Source organism: Rhamphochromis longiceps, linkage group LG9 (genome assembly GCF_057381845.1).
Source record: "Rhamphochromis longiceps isolate RC_006_pf linkage group LG9, R_longiceps_female_GT1.1, whole genome shotgun sequence".
Lineage (NCBI taxonomy): Eukaryota > Metazoa > Chordata > Actinopteri > Cichliformes > Cichlidae > Rhamphochromis > Rhamphochromis longiceps.
Window position 1 is genome coordinate 8,948,743 of NC_140565.1, and position 13,625 is coordinate 8,962,367.

Here is a 13,625-nt window from a genome sequence, read left to right on the forward strand (position 1 = left end):
GTTCAGGACACACCACAAGTGGGAGGCAGGGCCTTGGCCTAGATGCGTATAATACCCCAGGTAAGGTGAGGGTTCTCTGGGGTCACGGCCACTCAAATAACGCCCTCCTCCAGGACGTCTGGAGCAGAAGCAAGGCCCATCCCACTGCAGCACACTCCGTTTGAGATCCTCTATCTTTGTCTGGATCTTAATTGAAAATCGGATGGGAGCAGGGAAAGGAGGTCGAGAGAGGCGGACACTGGCATTTGCATGCAGGGACGTGCATTTACAATTAGGTGAGAAGCGCTTTGCAATTTCAGGGCAGATGGAAGGTAGGGATGCAGCATCAGTGAAATCTAATAAATGCTACATGCAGCCATTTCTTTTGTTCACATGGTGCTCGTACACGAACGTTTAAATAACAGCAGAATTTTCATCAAATAATCACATTTCTTTGGATTTGTGGAGCTTTTATGCAAAATCGAAAGCCGTAACTGCAACTATGTAACTTCAGGAGTAGTGAGGAAGTAGATATTTGTAAACGTATCCTCTTGGAGCAGATGCTACTTCAAGCAGTCCTCGGTATTTGGAATATCAGCTAACTGCAGGCGTGCCTGCACTCGTTTCCATGTAAACAATTCTTATTTAGGTCGTCAACCCCACTTAACAAGAGAGCTGCTTCAATGTGTCGCAGAGGGGGCTGGCGTCAATGTGTTGCTTTACCGTCAACCATACCTGACAATCCCAACTAAGATCAGACTGTCTCGCAGGACCATCTCCAGATGACACAGGAAGAGAGGGAGGTGGAGCAGGAACAGAAGAATGACAGCACAGATGTATTATTCATTTATACATCATCCCTCGCTTTTTCCTCCTCTCATCATTCTGAGCCCCGCAAAAAAAAGAAGAAAAAAAAAAGGGCGAGCATGGCCTGTATTTTTCTGTCTCTGCAAATGTCATGTGTCGGAGCGTGACTGAGGCTGTGCAGATGGGAAAGGATGCATTTTCAGCCTGAATTTAGATTTCATTTACTCTCACTGGTATTGGGTTATGGAGCTGAGTTGCAAATGGAGGCAACATAGGTGAAAGTGAGAAACCAGCAGGTGGGAATCACACAGGGGCCGTCACTCAGGTACAGAGAACTGACGACCACACTAAGATTTGTGAGAGCAATTAAAGAAACTAGCAGCTGGGACAAAAAGGGCACGCAGCTTTTTTGGAGCAAAAATAGTGAGAAATCTGCGCGAAGAAAGAGCGAAGTTAAGAGGGAGCAGCTGAGCGGGTGGTGTAAATTCACTTAGCTGGAGGCCAAAGCTGTTGGTTTAAGCTGCTGCCCATTTTAGCACCATCTCTGATTTACTTTGGCACATACGGAGCAGTGACTAAATGCCTAGCATGTGGGTCTAGGGCAGGCATGGGCGAACTACAGCCCGGGGGCCACGTGCGGCCCGTTAAACGTTTTGATCCGGCCCGCCAAACTTGAAAAAAATGTAATAAATTAACCTTGTTAATGTTTTATTTCCCCTGCAATTCTGATGTTTCCTCACTAGATGGCGCACTCTAGATATATTGGCTTTGTTGAGGTGAAGCGGCATAGGCTTATTACTCCACGTTTGCACTTTACCCTGTGACCTACCATCTATGAAGATGAGCGGACCCAAGAAAAGGAAAGTGGACAGAGAATGTCGAGTGTTCAAAAAGGAGTGGACAACTAAATATTTTTTCACTGAACACCGATCATCTGCTGTTTGCCTGATATGCCAAGAAACTGTGGCGGTTTTTAAAGAGTATAATATTAGCCGTCACTTTGCCACAAAGCACGCTAATTATGCTAGCAAGCTCTCAACAAAAGAACGGGAAGCTGCTGCTGAGAAGTTGGCAGCTAATTTGAAGGCTCAGCAAAGTTTTTTTCACCGTCAAACTGCCATTCAAGAGTCAAGTACCAAGGCCAGTTTTATGCTTTCATTCAAAATAGCAAAGGCCAGCAAACCACTGTCTGAGGGCGAGTTTTTAAAAGAATGTATGGTAGAGACAGGAGGTATTTTGTGCCCGGAGACCAAAGACAAATTTGAGAAAATCAGTTTATCACGGCGGACAGTGACTCGCCGTGTAGAACTAATAGATGAAGATATCACCAGCATATTAAACAAAAAGGCGAAGTCATTCACTTTTTATTCTGTAGCACTGGATGAAAGCAACGATGTCAAAGACACTACTCAGCTCCTCATTTTTATCCGAGGAATCAACGAAACCTTTGAAATAACGGAGGAGTTTTTGACAATGGAGTCTCTGAAAGGACAAACACGAGGAGAGGACTTGTTTGAACGGGTGTCTGCTGCCATCGAAAACATGAAGCTTCCCTGGAGTAAGCTTGTTAACGTCACCACAGATGGATCTCCAAATTTAACGGGAAAAAACGTTGGCCTGCTGAGGAGAATCCAGAATAAAGTGAAAGATGAAAACCCTGACCAGGATGTCATTTTCCTCCACTGCATCATCCACCAGGAATCTCTATGTAAATCGGTGTTACAGCTGAATCATGTTGTGAATCCTGTGGTGAAACTTGTCAACTTCATACGCGCAGGGGGACTTCAGCACCGTCAGTTCATTGCGTTCCTGGAGGAAACTGATGCGGATCACCAGGACCTGCTTTATCACTCCCGTGTCCGCTGGTTGAGTTTGGGCAAAGTGTTTCAACGAGTGTGGGAGCTCAAAGAGGAGATTGGCGTGTTTTTGGAGCGACAGGGCAAGACTGAGGAATTTCCTGAGCTGAGCAACAAGAGCTGGATGTGTGACTTCGCGTTTGCTACGGACGTATTTTCACACTTGAATGAGCTCAATGTGAAACTGCAGGGGAAGGAGCAGTTTGTGCATGACATGTACACAAACGTGAAAGCCTTCAAATCCAAGCTGGCTTTATTCTCCAGGCAGATTTTGAACAAGTCATTCACTCATTTTCCTACACTAGCCACGCTGAAAGAGGCCGGAGCAAAAGTAAAGAAATACAGTGAGTCACTGGATGCACTGCACGGAGAATTCTGCCGTCGGTTTTTGGATTTCGATAAAATTGACAAGTCACTTCAATTGGTGGCCTTTCCTCTGTCACAAGACCCCGAAACAGCTCCAGAGGAGCTTCAGCTCGAACTCATCGACCTTCAGTCCGACCCTGCCTTAAAAGAGAAATTCAGCTCTCTGAAACTAAATGACTTCTATGCTTCACTCAATGATGCCGCGTTTCCAAATCTAAGACGAAAAGCGCAGATGATGTTGGCTTTGTTCGGCTCTACCTTCGTGTGTGAACAGACATTCAGCGTCATGAACATCAACAAAGCCAGCCACAGATCCAAGTTAACAGACCTACACCTCAGATCAATCCTGAGAATCGCCACAACAAAACTAACTCCAGACTTTGATGCGCTGGCTAAAAAAGGAGACCAACAACACTGCTCCCATTAAAATGTGTGTCTCCGTGATACGCACGTTGTTAAAATGAACAGTGCGCGCAGATCAAATATAACGCTTCACAGACTGACTTGCTGCAACTGTTTCGTTCTTGCACTGGTCGTTGTTGACTTTTGGCACCGGGGAAACAAATTGAATAAAAGGAACAGGACAAGTACAGCTGCATCTCCTACCGTTTTTGGAAGAAAAAAAAAAGAGTTAGGAGGAGAGTGATGTGATATCCTGAAGGATAACAGAACTTTCAGTGCTTTAAAATAAAATGTTCATTTATTTGATTTTCAGTGTTTAAAGGCTCATTTCGAAGTCAGAGATTTTATTGTAATGCTTTTCTTCATTTTCATTGGAAATTAAAGCACATGTTTTCTCCATATCTCAAGATGTGTATTTTTCCCCCAATGAGGTGATGTTTTCAAAGCATGCCATCTATCTACTCCTGTTCCGGCCCCTTTGTCAAATGTTAGAACTCAATGTGGCCCACGAATCAAAAAGTTTGCCCACCCCTGGTCTAGGGTAACCTGAAGAGAAGCGGCAACTGTGCTGCTCTGAACTGCTTTTTAAGCTAAGGGTACCTGCTGTTGGAACCTGCACCTCAGGTCTCAGAAGCCATAACTATTTAAAGAGGTGGCGATGACCAGCAGCCAAGCAGTTCCTGAGTTTGAATCTTCATCACAGGTTTAAACTATCTTGGGCTGAAGGCACGTGTAGACTTCACATCTTTTTATAGATACTCTATTCAGAGCCAATTAAAGCATCTAAAACCTCATGCGTCATTCTCGCCAGAACATGTTTTGTTTTTTTCACTGTAAACTAACACAAAGGTTTACAGCTGCTAATGAAAGTATAAAGATGGGGACAAAATTATTAGCAAAAATGGCAAGTGTCAATATTATTATCAACCCAGAAAAACTGGCCTGACATCGTCCCCATAGCGAAACATGGCGGTGGGAGGATTATGCTGGGGGAACGCTTCAGTGTGACTGGAACTGGGAATCTCATCAAGGTAGAAGGATTATGATGAAAGATGGATATGTGAAGATTTTGAAAGAAATCAAAGTAGTCAGCAGTAAAACTGGGTCTAGGTCATCGTTTTGTCTTCCAACCGATAACGATCTAAGACATACCTGGTGAAGAACCAAAGCTGTGTTTCAGACTCCTTGTTTTGGTTAAGAGCAGTTTGGAAATGGTTTTAAGAATAAGGCTTTCATAGGGAGGCTAATCAGTCCTCATCTGTACATGTATGAATTACAGAGTGGTCATCAATGAGATGTGGCTTTCAAAAACTATGTCCTTGTTTAAGATGCTTCTTAAGCTCAAAACTCTAGTTTAGTCAGCTCTGACTGGTTGAGCCTGTGAAGCTGAGACCCATACAGCATTCCCACTGGAAAAGCTACCTTAGATATTCAATATTAAACAGGATTTGAAAGTGAAAAATACAGCGTGGCCAATTAGAAGATGAATTCGGTCGTCTAAAGAATGGCACACTTCCTTCTTCAGACCATAGAGCCAGTCCACGTCTCTGGACTGTATTTAGACAGATGTTACATGATACATTAGTGGTTTTTCAGATTCTTTATTTTGTATTTAGCAGTGACTCAAACAAAATTCCAGTCACAGAATTCAAAAAAATTATAATGGGATCCATAATGAATGTTTTTTTTGCCTGTCGATGTTCATTTCATTTGGTCCATCCGTTAATGGGGGAAATAGGGTACATACAGAATTATATGCATACACATGCTATGATCACTATAGTAAGAACATTACTTACTGCTTTCCTCCCATTCAAAGTGCTCCCATCATCTAAAATTAAACAGCGCTGAGGATTGCTCACAGGCAAATCCACAGCTTTAACTTACATTTTACATCACTCCTTACTTCCTCGCAGGAAGTTGAACGTGTCAAACTGCACATTGGCCTCGTTGCTAAGCGGCGTGTGTTAAAAGCCCTCTGCGCTCACAATTACCCTGGTGACACTGTTTCTTTTCAAACTTCCTCTCTTTCTTTTACTCAAACCTTTTTCACTTGTGTTTCAAACTGACCCCAAAGAGTTAAGTTTCTACTACTTCTTAGTGCAGCTAAGTCTGACCGGGTGGGGTTCTTTGTATTAGTTTCAGCGCCTTGGAGAGGGGGCAAGAGGTGGAGAGCAATGCCCAGCAAGGTGCTTCTGAAATAGTTATTCTGAGGTTTGAGGAGGGCGATTCAGTTGACTGCTTGGATGCATAGCTGAGTCGGGGAGCTTGGAGCTGCCTTCAATCACTGTATGAAGTCCTGCATGAGAAGTTGGTGCAGAGGTTTGTTTTCCTAGCATGTGCACCAGTGGACACCAGACAGTCCAAATACTGGCTAGTAGAAAAGAAAGGTGAAATACGAGATTACTTTTATTTTGTTTATTTCTTAAACGCAAGTGGATTTTAACAAGGGATGTCTCATATAGCTGCTTTTGCTTCACTCGCTTAATTGCACACATAAATCATCAGACTTTAAACGCGGATATAAAAACTGTAAGACAGCGCGGTTCGATCAGTGCCACACAGCGGAGCAGCTGCACCTGCGATTTGCCGTAATTCCCTTTTAATTGTGATGAAGTTGCTGAGAGAGGCAGAGAGAGAGAGAACAAGATCAATTAAGACCTCTTTGTCCGTCTGCTCCCTCCTGTGCCGACCCTCTCATTCTTTCCCTGCCTGGTTTACGAAGCTTTTAATTGAGTTTGGCTAGATGGACTGCTCCGGTCTGCTCGTACACGACGACGACTGACAAGGACCGGGCAAAGATATATTTTGGTGCGTGCGCAGGCTAGGTTAGCTTAACTCCTGTCACAGTGACACAGAGCAGGTCGCACACAGACACAGAGTGTGCGATGCAGGAAGTCGGTGAAGGGAGGGCACAGAAATGAGACATATTCACCGTATTCATAAATCTAGAAGGGAATGATAGCATTTAAAGAAAAAAAGGTCCAAATATGCTGTGAAGCTGTGTGAGTGTGTGAGCCGTCTGGCCTTTAAGTCACTACCAACTTAAATGGAAATTTGAGATTAGTGAAATTGTGTGTGAATGCATCCACGCCTGTGCTGCAGGGCTGTTTGCATTTATATGTAGTTATGCTGATAGTTTGATGGGAAAAACATGTGCTTAACAGAGCACTTGTGATCCTTAGTTACACTGCTGATGACAGAGACTATTAGGGAGTCAACCGAAGTAGGCAGTCCGCCTGCAAAGTTTGTTTGTTCGTGTCCGCGCGAACCGTTTCCACTTTATATGTTAATTTGCGAAATTGTTTACCAGCCAATGTGTATCTAAACACTCGTGAGACTGAGAGCACCGGCACGGCTGTGTGTATTTGCGGGTGTGAAAAATGGATGTGTGGGTACGCTTGTCTGGAGTCCTTCTCCATCCTTGCTGCTTGACAGAGTGTTTCGGAGCTGCCTGGGAAATGATGTTTCCACCTGTGACATCTCACAAAGACAGAGAAGGACACAGTCTAGTTGTCTCTCTCTCGCTCTCATGCTTCCTCTCCGTCGCTCTTGCTGTCCGTTTCTCTTCTCTCTCCGCTTAATGAGAATTGACACCCATCTTCCACTCTGTCAGCCTTACCCAGGCTGAGGTCCAAAGCAGGACGAGGGCAGACACGGTAGTCTTGTGTAGATTAGTGTTGTGACAGTGCCCCTAACGGTCCAAGTGAGAAAATGATGGGTAATTTTGAATAAGTCTGCATCTGTGATACTTATATTATTTTAAAATAACTTGTATTGGCAGGTAACCCCGCAACTTGGTGTTCCATGAAACCCAGGGTTTAATATTTAATTCCAAGTTGTATATAGAAAATGGACGTAGGCACTGTAACACCAGTCATTAGTTTTTGAACTCCAGTAGCTTTATTTTGAATCTTTACTGGCATCTGGGCACAGAAATGAGACAAAATTATGTTATTTAGATAAGAAGGTTTAACGGGGGCAATGAAGAGACTGAGATATCAGATTATTAGTAACACACAAATTTAAATGCTAAGATTTCAATTGCCAAAAACTGTTGGCTGCCAGTGCCACCACTTAGTAGCTCTTAGTAAGTACACCTATAAATTTGAAAATCCTACGTGACTTGTACTGGTGACCTTCTTGAGTTAACGTGTTCGCAAGATGTTCAGAAAATCTGACCTCTGACCTTATAATGTCTAATATCACCGGTATTCAAATAAAAAAGATGCAAGGAGATGCAATTGTGGTGTCACTTTGAAAATCATACATCACTTAGGTTCTCAAGTTATCATATTCATGAATTTTGGTGTCCACGTCGCCCACCTAGCCACCCACCCGCCGGGGTGATGACAACACCCCAAGCCTTTGAGGTTGAGTGGTAAAAACTGCTGAATGAACTTCTTGGACAAACTATGACAAACAGTTGGTCATATTTTTCCCAGGCAATTATAATATTATAACAGCTCTTAAACTGTAAACACTGTCAAGGGTTACAGTTCAACAGTTTAAAGTAGCAGAACAGTTACAGGGTATCCAAGTGGAACTAGCCACAGAGACCAAAACACTGCACTACCGTGTAAAAATGGTTATCTTTCAAAGTTGGGCATTTAACACACAACGGCCTTTATGGGGAAAAGTTAAATTTTAAACATAAAATGCAGTATATACTATAATATCTTGTAATTAAAGGCAAAGGTGTTGATAAGCTGTTACAAGCATTGCTTTTGCCACCTGTTACATTTCATTTCAAGTTGAATACTTGTCATGAATACTTTATTAAACTTTGATTTATTATTAGAGTCAGTTACATTTAGTGTGAGAAATAGAGGTGGGTTAATGAGGAGCTAAATAACTAAAAACCAAATCACTGTGGAAACAGGAAGCTTTTATTGTTAGGAGGAGAGAAATTTGCATTCTCTCACAGAGACTCATCTTCAAGAAGATGATTTGAGCACTTGTCTTCTCCCAAGCACAGTCTTTTATTTTGATTTCTTCCCATGCTACACTGCAATATGAACATGTGAGTACTTTTAAGAACTGGTACTTTTGCTTCTGAAGGACGCAGCTGAATGCATCCTCAGTGAGGATTTCACGAAGGACCGAAGGGAAGGATTACTGTGAAGGAGCAGTATTCATACAGATTTACACAGATGTAGCCCATGGTGCTGAGCAGACAGAATCAAAGGTAAAAGTAAAACTTTGTGATTGTCTCTAAGCTACGGTGGCCCTAAGAGGTCAAATACAATGCAACATAAGAAAACACCAGCAACAAAGAAAAACACTGCAAAAGCACATAAAACACAACAGAAACTGAATGAAACACAAAGGAAGTAAAAAAAAAAATCTTGCAAAAAAAACCCACAATGGAAGTGTTTTTAGGGAACAGCTTCCGAAGAGATAGAAACCAAAACATGCGAAGGATTGCACTAAGACTTAAAAGAAGCAGAGGATTCTTCTGTGCTGTGAGGGAGAAAAAGATGCAGGCAATGTGTGTTTTAATCACATGGGTCATGTAATACTGTAGATACATGTTGCTATTAGCCGTTTAGCTGTTAGCTTGTCCCCTACTGTTAGCTGTTCCGTCACATTATTGTCTCTCTGGAAGGTTTTTCACCTTTTGGTTTTTTTTGTGAGCTTTTGCAGCATTTCTTCTATTTGCTGGGGCTTTGCTGCAGTGACCTTTGACCTTTCAGGGACACTTTAGAAAGCAGTTAGTTTTGAAACTGACTGAAAGTAAACATCTTAAAATGTGATTTTTTGCAAATTTGGATGTCTTATTTCAGAGTTCTTGAGATTATACAACAACAAGCTCATTATTTGGAGTATAAAGGCGCCCTTAAAAACAACTAGAAGTGGACCGTTTTTTACAGACACACCCTGCAACTGCACTTTGTCAACTTGTGGGATGAAAACCAGGTGGAAACTAGAAACATTCATTTGCATCTTTAAAAGAGCCTGACGTTAAAATACACTTTCTTTTTTTAAATTTCTCTGACACTGTTCCATGTTTGGAAGAAAAAAAACCTTTGATCTTTGCACTGATCCAAATTATTGTGCAAAGCTGTAATATCAAACCTCTCTTTGTATCTGTTGTGCTGTAAATCATTTGGACATGGCCTTTCCTGTTTGGCTTTGGATTCAAACCAATGAAGGAAGGAGGAGGCACAGCTTAGGGAGTTATTGCTTCAGGTCAGGACCACAGATATTCAAAGTAATAATTTACAACCACTTGTTTACCCAGTGGAACCTGACAGACGTGCTGGCTTCCATCAACTCTTTGAATCATGCTCACACACTCTTTAACCCTGCTCACTGACATCTTGGACTTAAGCAATGCAAACACCGATTTCTACAGCTGGCTGCAGCTTCAGTCAAGTGCATCTCTAAGGAACTTTTACAGTAGATTATCTAGACTTTAGGGCAGACTTTATCTAGTGACTGACTTCAAGTCCCAATCTAGTTTGACTAAGCGCAACACGTCACTGCCAGTAGTAACAACCATAGCAATAAAACGGTCTGTAATATAGCAACAACACATAAAAGCTTGGCTCTTTGTGCATTACCATTTTAAGATCTACAAACGCAGAGTTGTAATATTTACAACTCATTTTATGTTCATTTCAGGCCTGTAAAAGTGATGAAACGCTGAGGGAGCACTAAGTATGAAGGGAGGGAAACACAGGCTTACGTTTTCACTCGGTAAAATATGAACAAAGACAAGCACACATACTCAAAACATGCACCATGGGGAAATAGTACCAAGTGATTTTAAGAATAAAATAAATAACAGGTTGTTCTAATATTTCATCACAATATATATGAGATGGGGTATCTTCCTTAATGACCAACCATTTATCTTGAGGGCCACAGCCCTGCCTCTGGTTACGCCGGAGTTCTGCCTTCCCATGGTCGCCAAATGCTTGTTTATAAGGGGGCCATCTGATTGTCGGGGTGCTATGTAGACAACATGTATACAACTGAATTGAACTGAGCTGAATGGAATTGAACTGAAAGCTGAGAATGTACTTTTATAAAATCCTAGAGGCTGAAATCAGCAACAGAAACGACTGATAGACAAACTAAGCTTGAATGAATGTCACAAAGCAGCTGGTATGTATTAGTGTGTGTGAACAGAGTCACATAGAGTGAAAGTGATTAAAAACAACAACAACAAATGAATAAAGGGAATTAAATAGCAGAAAACACCAAATGTGAATTTGTTCAATTCCAGTAAGTGAAAAAAGTGAAGACCAATAACAGAAAGGTCATGAATTACAATGATTTTATCAGCCAACCAGCCTTTTTTGCACTTTGTGCATTCACTGTAGGTGTATGGCCTTGGCAAGGCATCTCCCAAGACGATGGAAGGCTGAATAATACTGGAAGCCAAAGGTGTGACTTTCACAGTTCTGTACAATACATATTCAGTGCATATAGACCCCTGGCAGCACTGGTGCAGAGCTTAATTAAAAAGTAACAGTTCCGGTACATTGGAGTCTGGCTGACCCACATCCCCTGCTGGCTCAATACGCCTGTTAACTCTGTGTATAAGTGTGTGCGTGTGTGTTTGGTGGGATATTGGGGGCACTTGAAAAGGGAAATGAGAAAGGGTGTAAGTCAGTCAGAATGATGATACACACTTGATGCGTTTAAGCAGCTGTAAGCATTTGCATAAAAAAAATGTGTGCATGATGTGTGTTTGTGTGTGTGTGAGAGAGAGACATGAATTATTCAGAATAACCCTAGGCAGTGCTATATAGTGCACTCCTGCCTTATGGGCTTACATCATGCATGTGCGTGTGCATATGTGCGTGCGGTTGTGCATTTGTGTGAGTTTATAGACGGGGAGCGTGTGAGGAAACCTGAGTGCATTTCAGCCATGCGCTGTGGACCTAATCCACTATGACAAACCTCTGACATCACGTGCACAACAGGCATGCTGAGCAAATCCAGTCATTTATAATGAATGAGACAGAGAGAGAGAAAAAGAAGAGTGAGAGGGTAGAGAGTCTCCAGGGAAAACGATATAAAAATAATAATAATAAAAAGGAGAGAAACAGACAGAGCATCTCTATCTGTGGCAGCCAAAAACATCATCTTCAAGCCACTTGCTGCATCCATCCATGTGGCCTCAAACAGCCAATCATCACAAAAAAAAAAAAAAAAACCACCAGCAACAACAAAGAAAGAATGCAAGAATTAGAAACAATGAGTGGTGAGTGGAAATGCAGTTGCTGATTTCTTTTGTCTCTGTCATTCCGACAAGAATTACAAGATGATTGGATGTCTTGGAAATACATTTCCGGTAACTGAACAATGCAATCAATTCAGGAAATGTCAGGAAATTTTAGAGTAACTACTGGCTATTTTAAAGCAGATATAAGGGTTGAAATGCCTTTCCTTTTTCTACACCCTCACCCCTTTTCTTTCCTTTGTGTCTACTGGTTCCTCTTCTTATCTAGCTAAACTCTTTAAGAGCTTGTTGTTCTGAAAATGTTGAAGAATCCAAGTCTCATTTACATGCCGAAATATGTCAGGAGGGTGGCACCAGTCGGGCTGCAGACTGAGTGGGGTGCCAAAATCCCACAGGTGGTGAGGGTTGGAGTGCTGGAAGAAGAATATGGGTCCCCAAGAGTGTTGCTGTGTGACTACTGCTGCTGATTCCATTACAGTCTCTCTCTCACACAGACACACACACAGACACACACACAGACACACACACACAGACACACACACACAGACACACAGACACACACACACACACACACCTATACCCAGACTCATATTTTAGGATTCCAAGCAGAGCCCTAAAGCAGAATGTCATTACTGTCCTACAGTGAACTTGGTGTACGATATGAAAACTTTATTTCCTGGTTCGTTACGGCAGTAAGACTGTCCCGTTTACCAATTTCTACCAAGGAAAAACCATTACAATATCTAATAAATGTGGGAAATAGTTGCTGAAAATGCATGCACATTCGGTCAAAAAATAAATAAATAATCATAATTAACTGGTATGACATTCTGCAAAATCTTCAATCCAAAAACTGTGATGCTCTTCTTTCCTGGACCAGTTCTGGGTAAACATAATCTCCCACCTCAGCGGTGGAGACTTTGGCTGTGCTAACAAACTAGCCAGCCTACACATCATATAAACTCTGTCCTACTCTCTCCCACAAAGGGGGCCGTCTGAAGTCCATCAAGCCATAAATAATTCAGCCGACTCTCCCACAAAGTGAGAACAACCTGCAGCTTACCATTCATTCTGTCCGGGCAGCTCATGAATCCAGGGAACTGGGTTTTCTCCCACAAAACCCATGTCATCATGGGAGCTGGACGACGACTGGTCAGACAGGTGGGAAGGGAGCAGGGGTGGCCTGTCGTCTTCGATCATTACTATGTCGTCCTGTGGCATGTTCACAGTCGGAGAGAGCTGGGAGCGACCTGAGAAAAACCAGGACAAGGAGAGACTGATTAGCAAATGGAGTGTGACCACGTATATTTGAGCTTCATTTCAATTATAAAATACAAAACTGTGTCAAGACCCATTTATTAAACTTTTTTTTTTAAACGCACACACCCCATGTGCAGACATATTTGTGTAAATATAATTTTATCTTGCGTTCCTAATTAACAGCATGACACTGCAAACAGATAATGCTGAGGACGTTATTTTGCAAAACTAGTGGATTTCTGCTCTTATCTGGAGTAGCAGTACTGAAAGGAAATAACAAACATCTTCTAAATGATAGCACAGTTCACTCATGGAAAGTCTAAGTGGCCATGAGGACTCATAAGACAAACACAAAGTGCTCTAATGTCTATCCAGTCTCTTAATGTCACAGGCAAAAGTTCTGGACCCGGGTAGTTTTAGCTATTCTCCTTCACTGTCCTCCAAGGACAAATACAAGCAGAAAAAGGCCTCTCCCTGATCTGTATTCTGTCCCGCCTGACCCTCCCCGCTGAGGACTTCTTTGAATCGCTCTTTTGCTGCTCCTCAGGAGTCAAAGTCAATGGGGAATGTGCTGGCACTCAGCGCCAAGGGCAACAGAAGGGTTGTTCAACAGCATGAGAAGTGGCATTACAATGAAGAGGCGGAAGCTTCATTCTGAAAGCCGATCTGCGCACGACTTCTTCGTGGCCGATCCGAACGCGAGACAAGTGATGAGACGTGAATTCAGCCACACACCTGCTTGCCATTAGACAAAGTCT

At 42.4% G+C, this 13,625-nt stretch overlaps 2 protein-coding genes across 3 annotated transcripts in view; one reads left to right on the forward strand and one right to left on the reverse strand.

The window, feature by feature from the left end:
- LOC146661639 (partitioning defective 3 homolog) overlaps positions 1-13,625 on the reverse strand; it is a 357,664-nt gene that overhangs the window by 122,816 nt on the left and 221,223 nt on the right. For both annotated transcript variants that reach the window (XM_085418158.1, XM_085418157.1), the window contains exon 16: positions 12,671-12,857. In XM_085418158.1, the coding sequence (XP_085274284.1) occupies positions 12,671-12,857 (187 nt within the window). The remainder of the gene's footprint in view (positions 1-12,670; positions 12,858-13,625) is intronic.
- On the forward strand, positions 1,909-3,909 carry LOC146661640 (general transcription factor II-I repeat domain-containing protein 2-like). Its single transcript, XM_085418159.1, has one exon. It carries the CDS (start codon positions 1,936-1,938, stop codon positions 3,433-3,435), a length of 1,500 nt encoding a protein of 499 aa, XP_085274285.1. The 5' UTR covers positions 1,909-1,935; the 3' UTR covers positions 3,436-3,909.

Bases quoted from the DNA above. Each gene is read 5' to 3' on its own strand.
- LOC146661640 (XM_085418159.1), top strand. From the start codon at position 1,936: ATGCTTTCATTCAAAATAGCAAAGGCCAGCAAACCACTGTCTGAGGGC.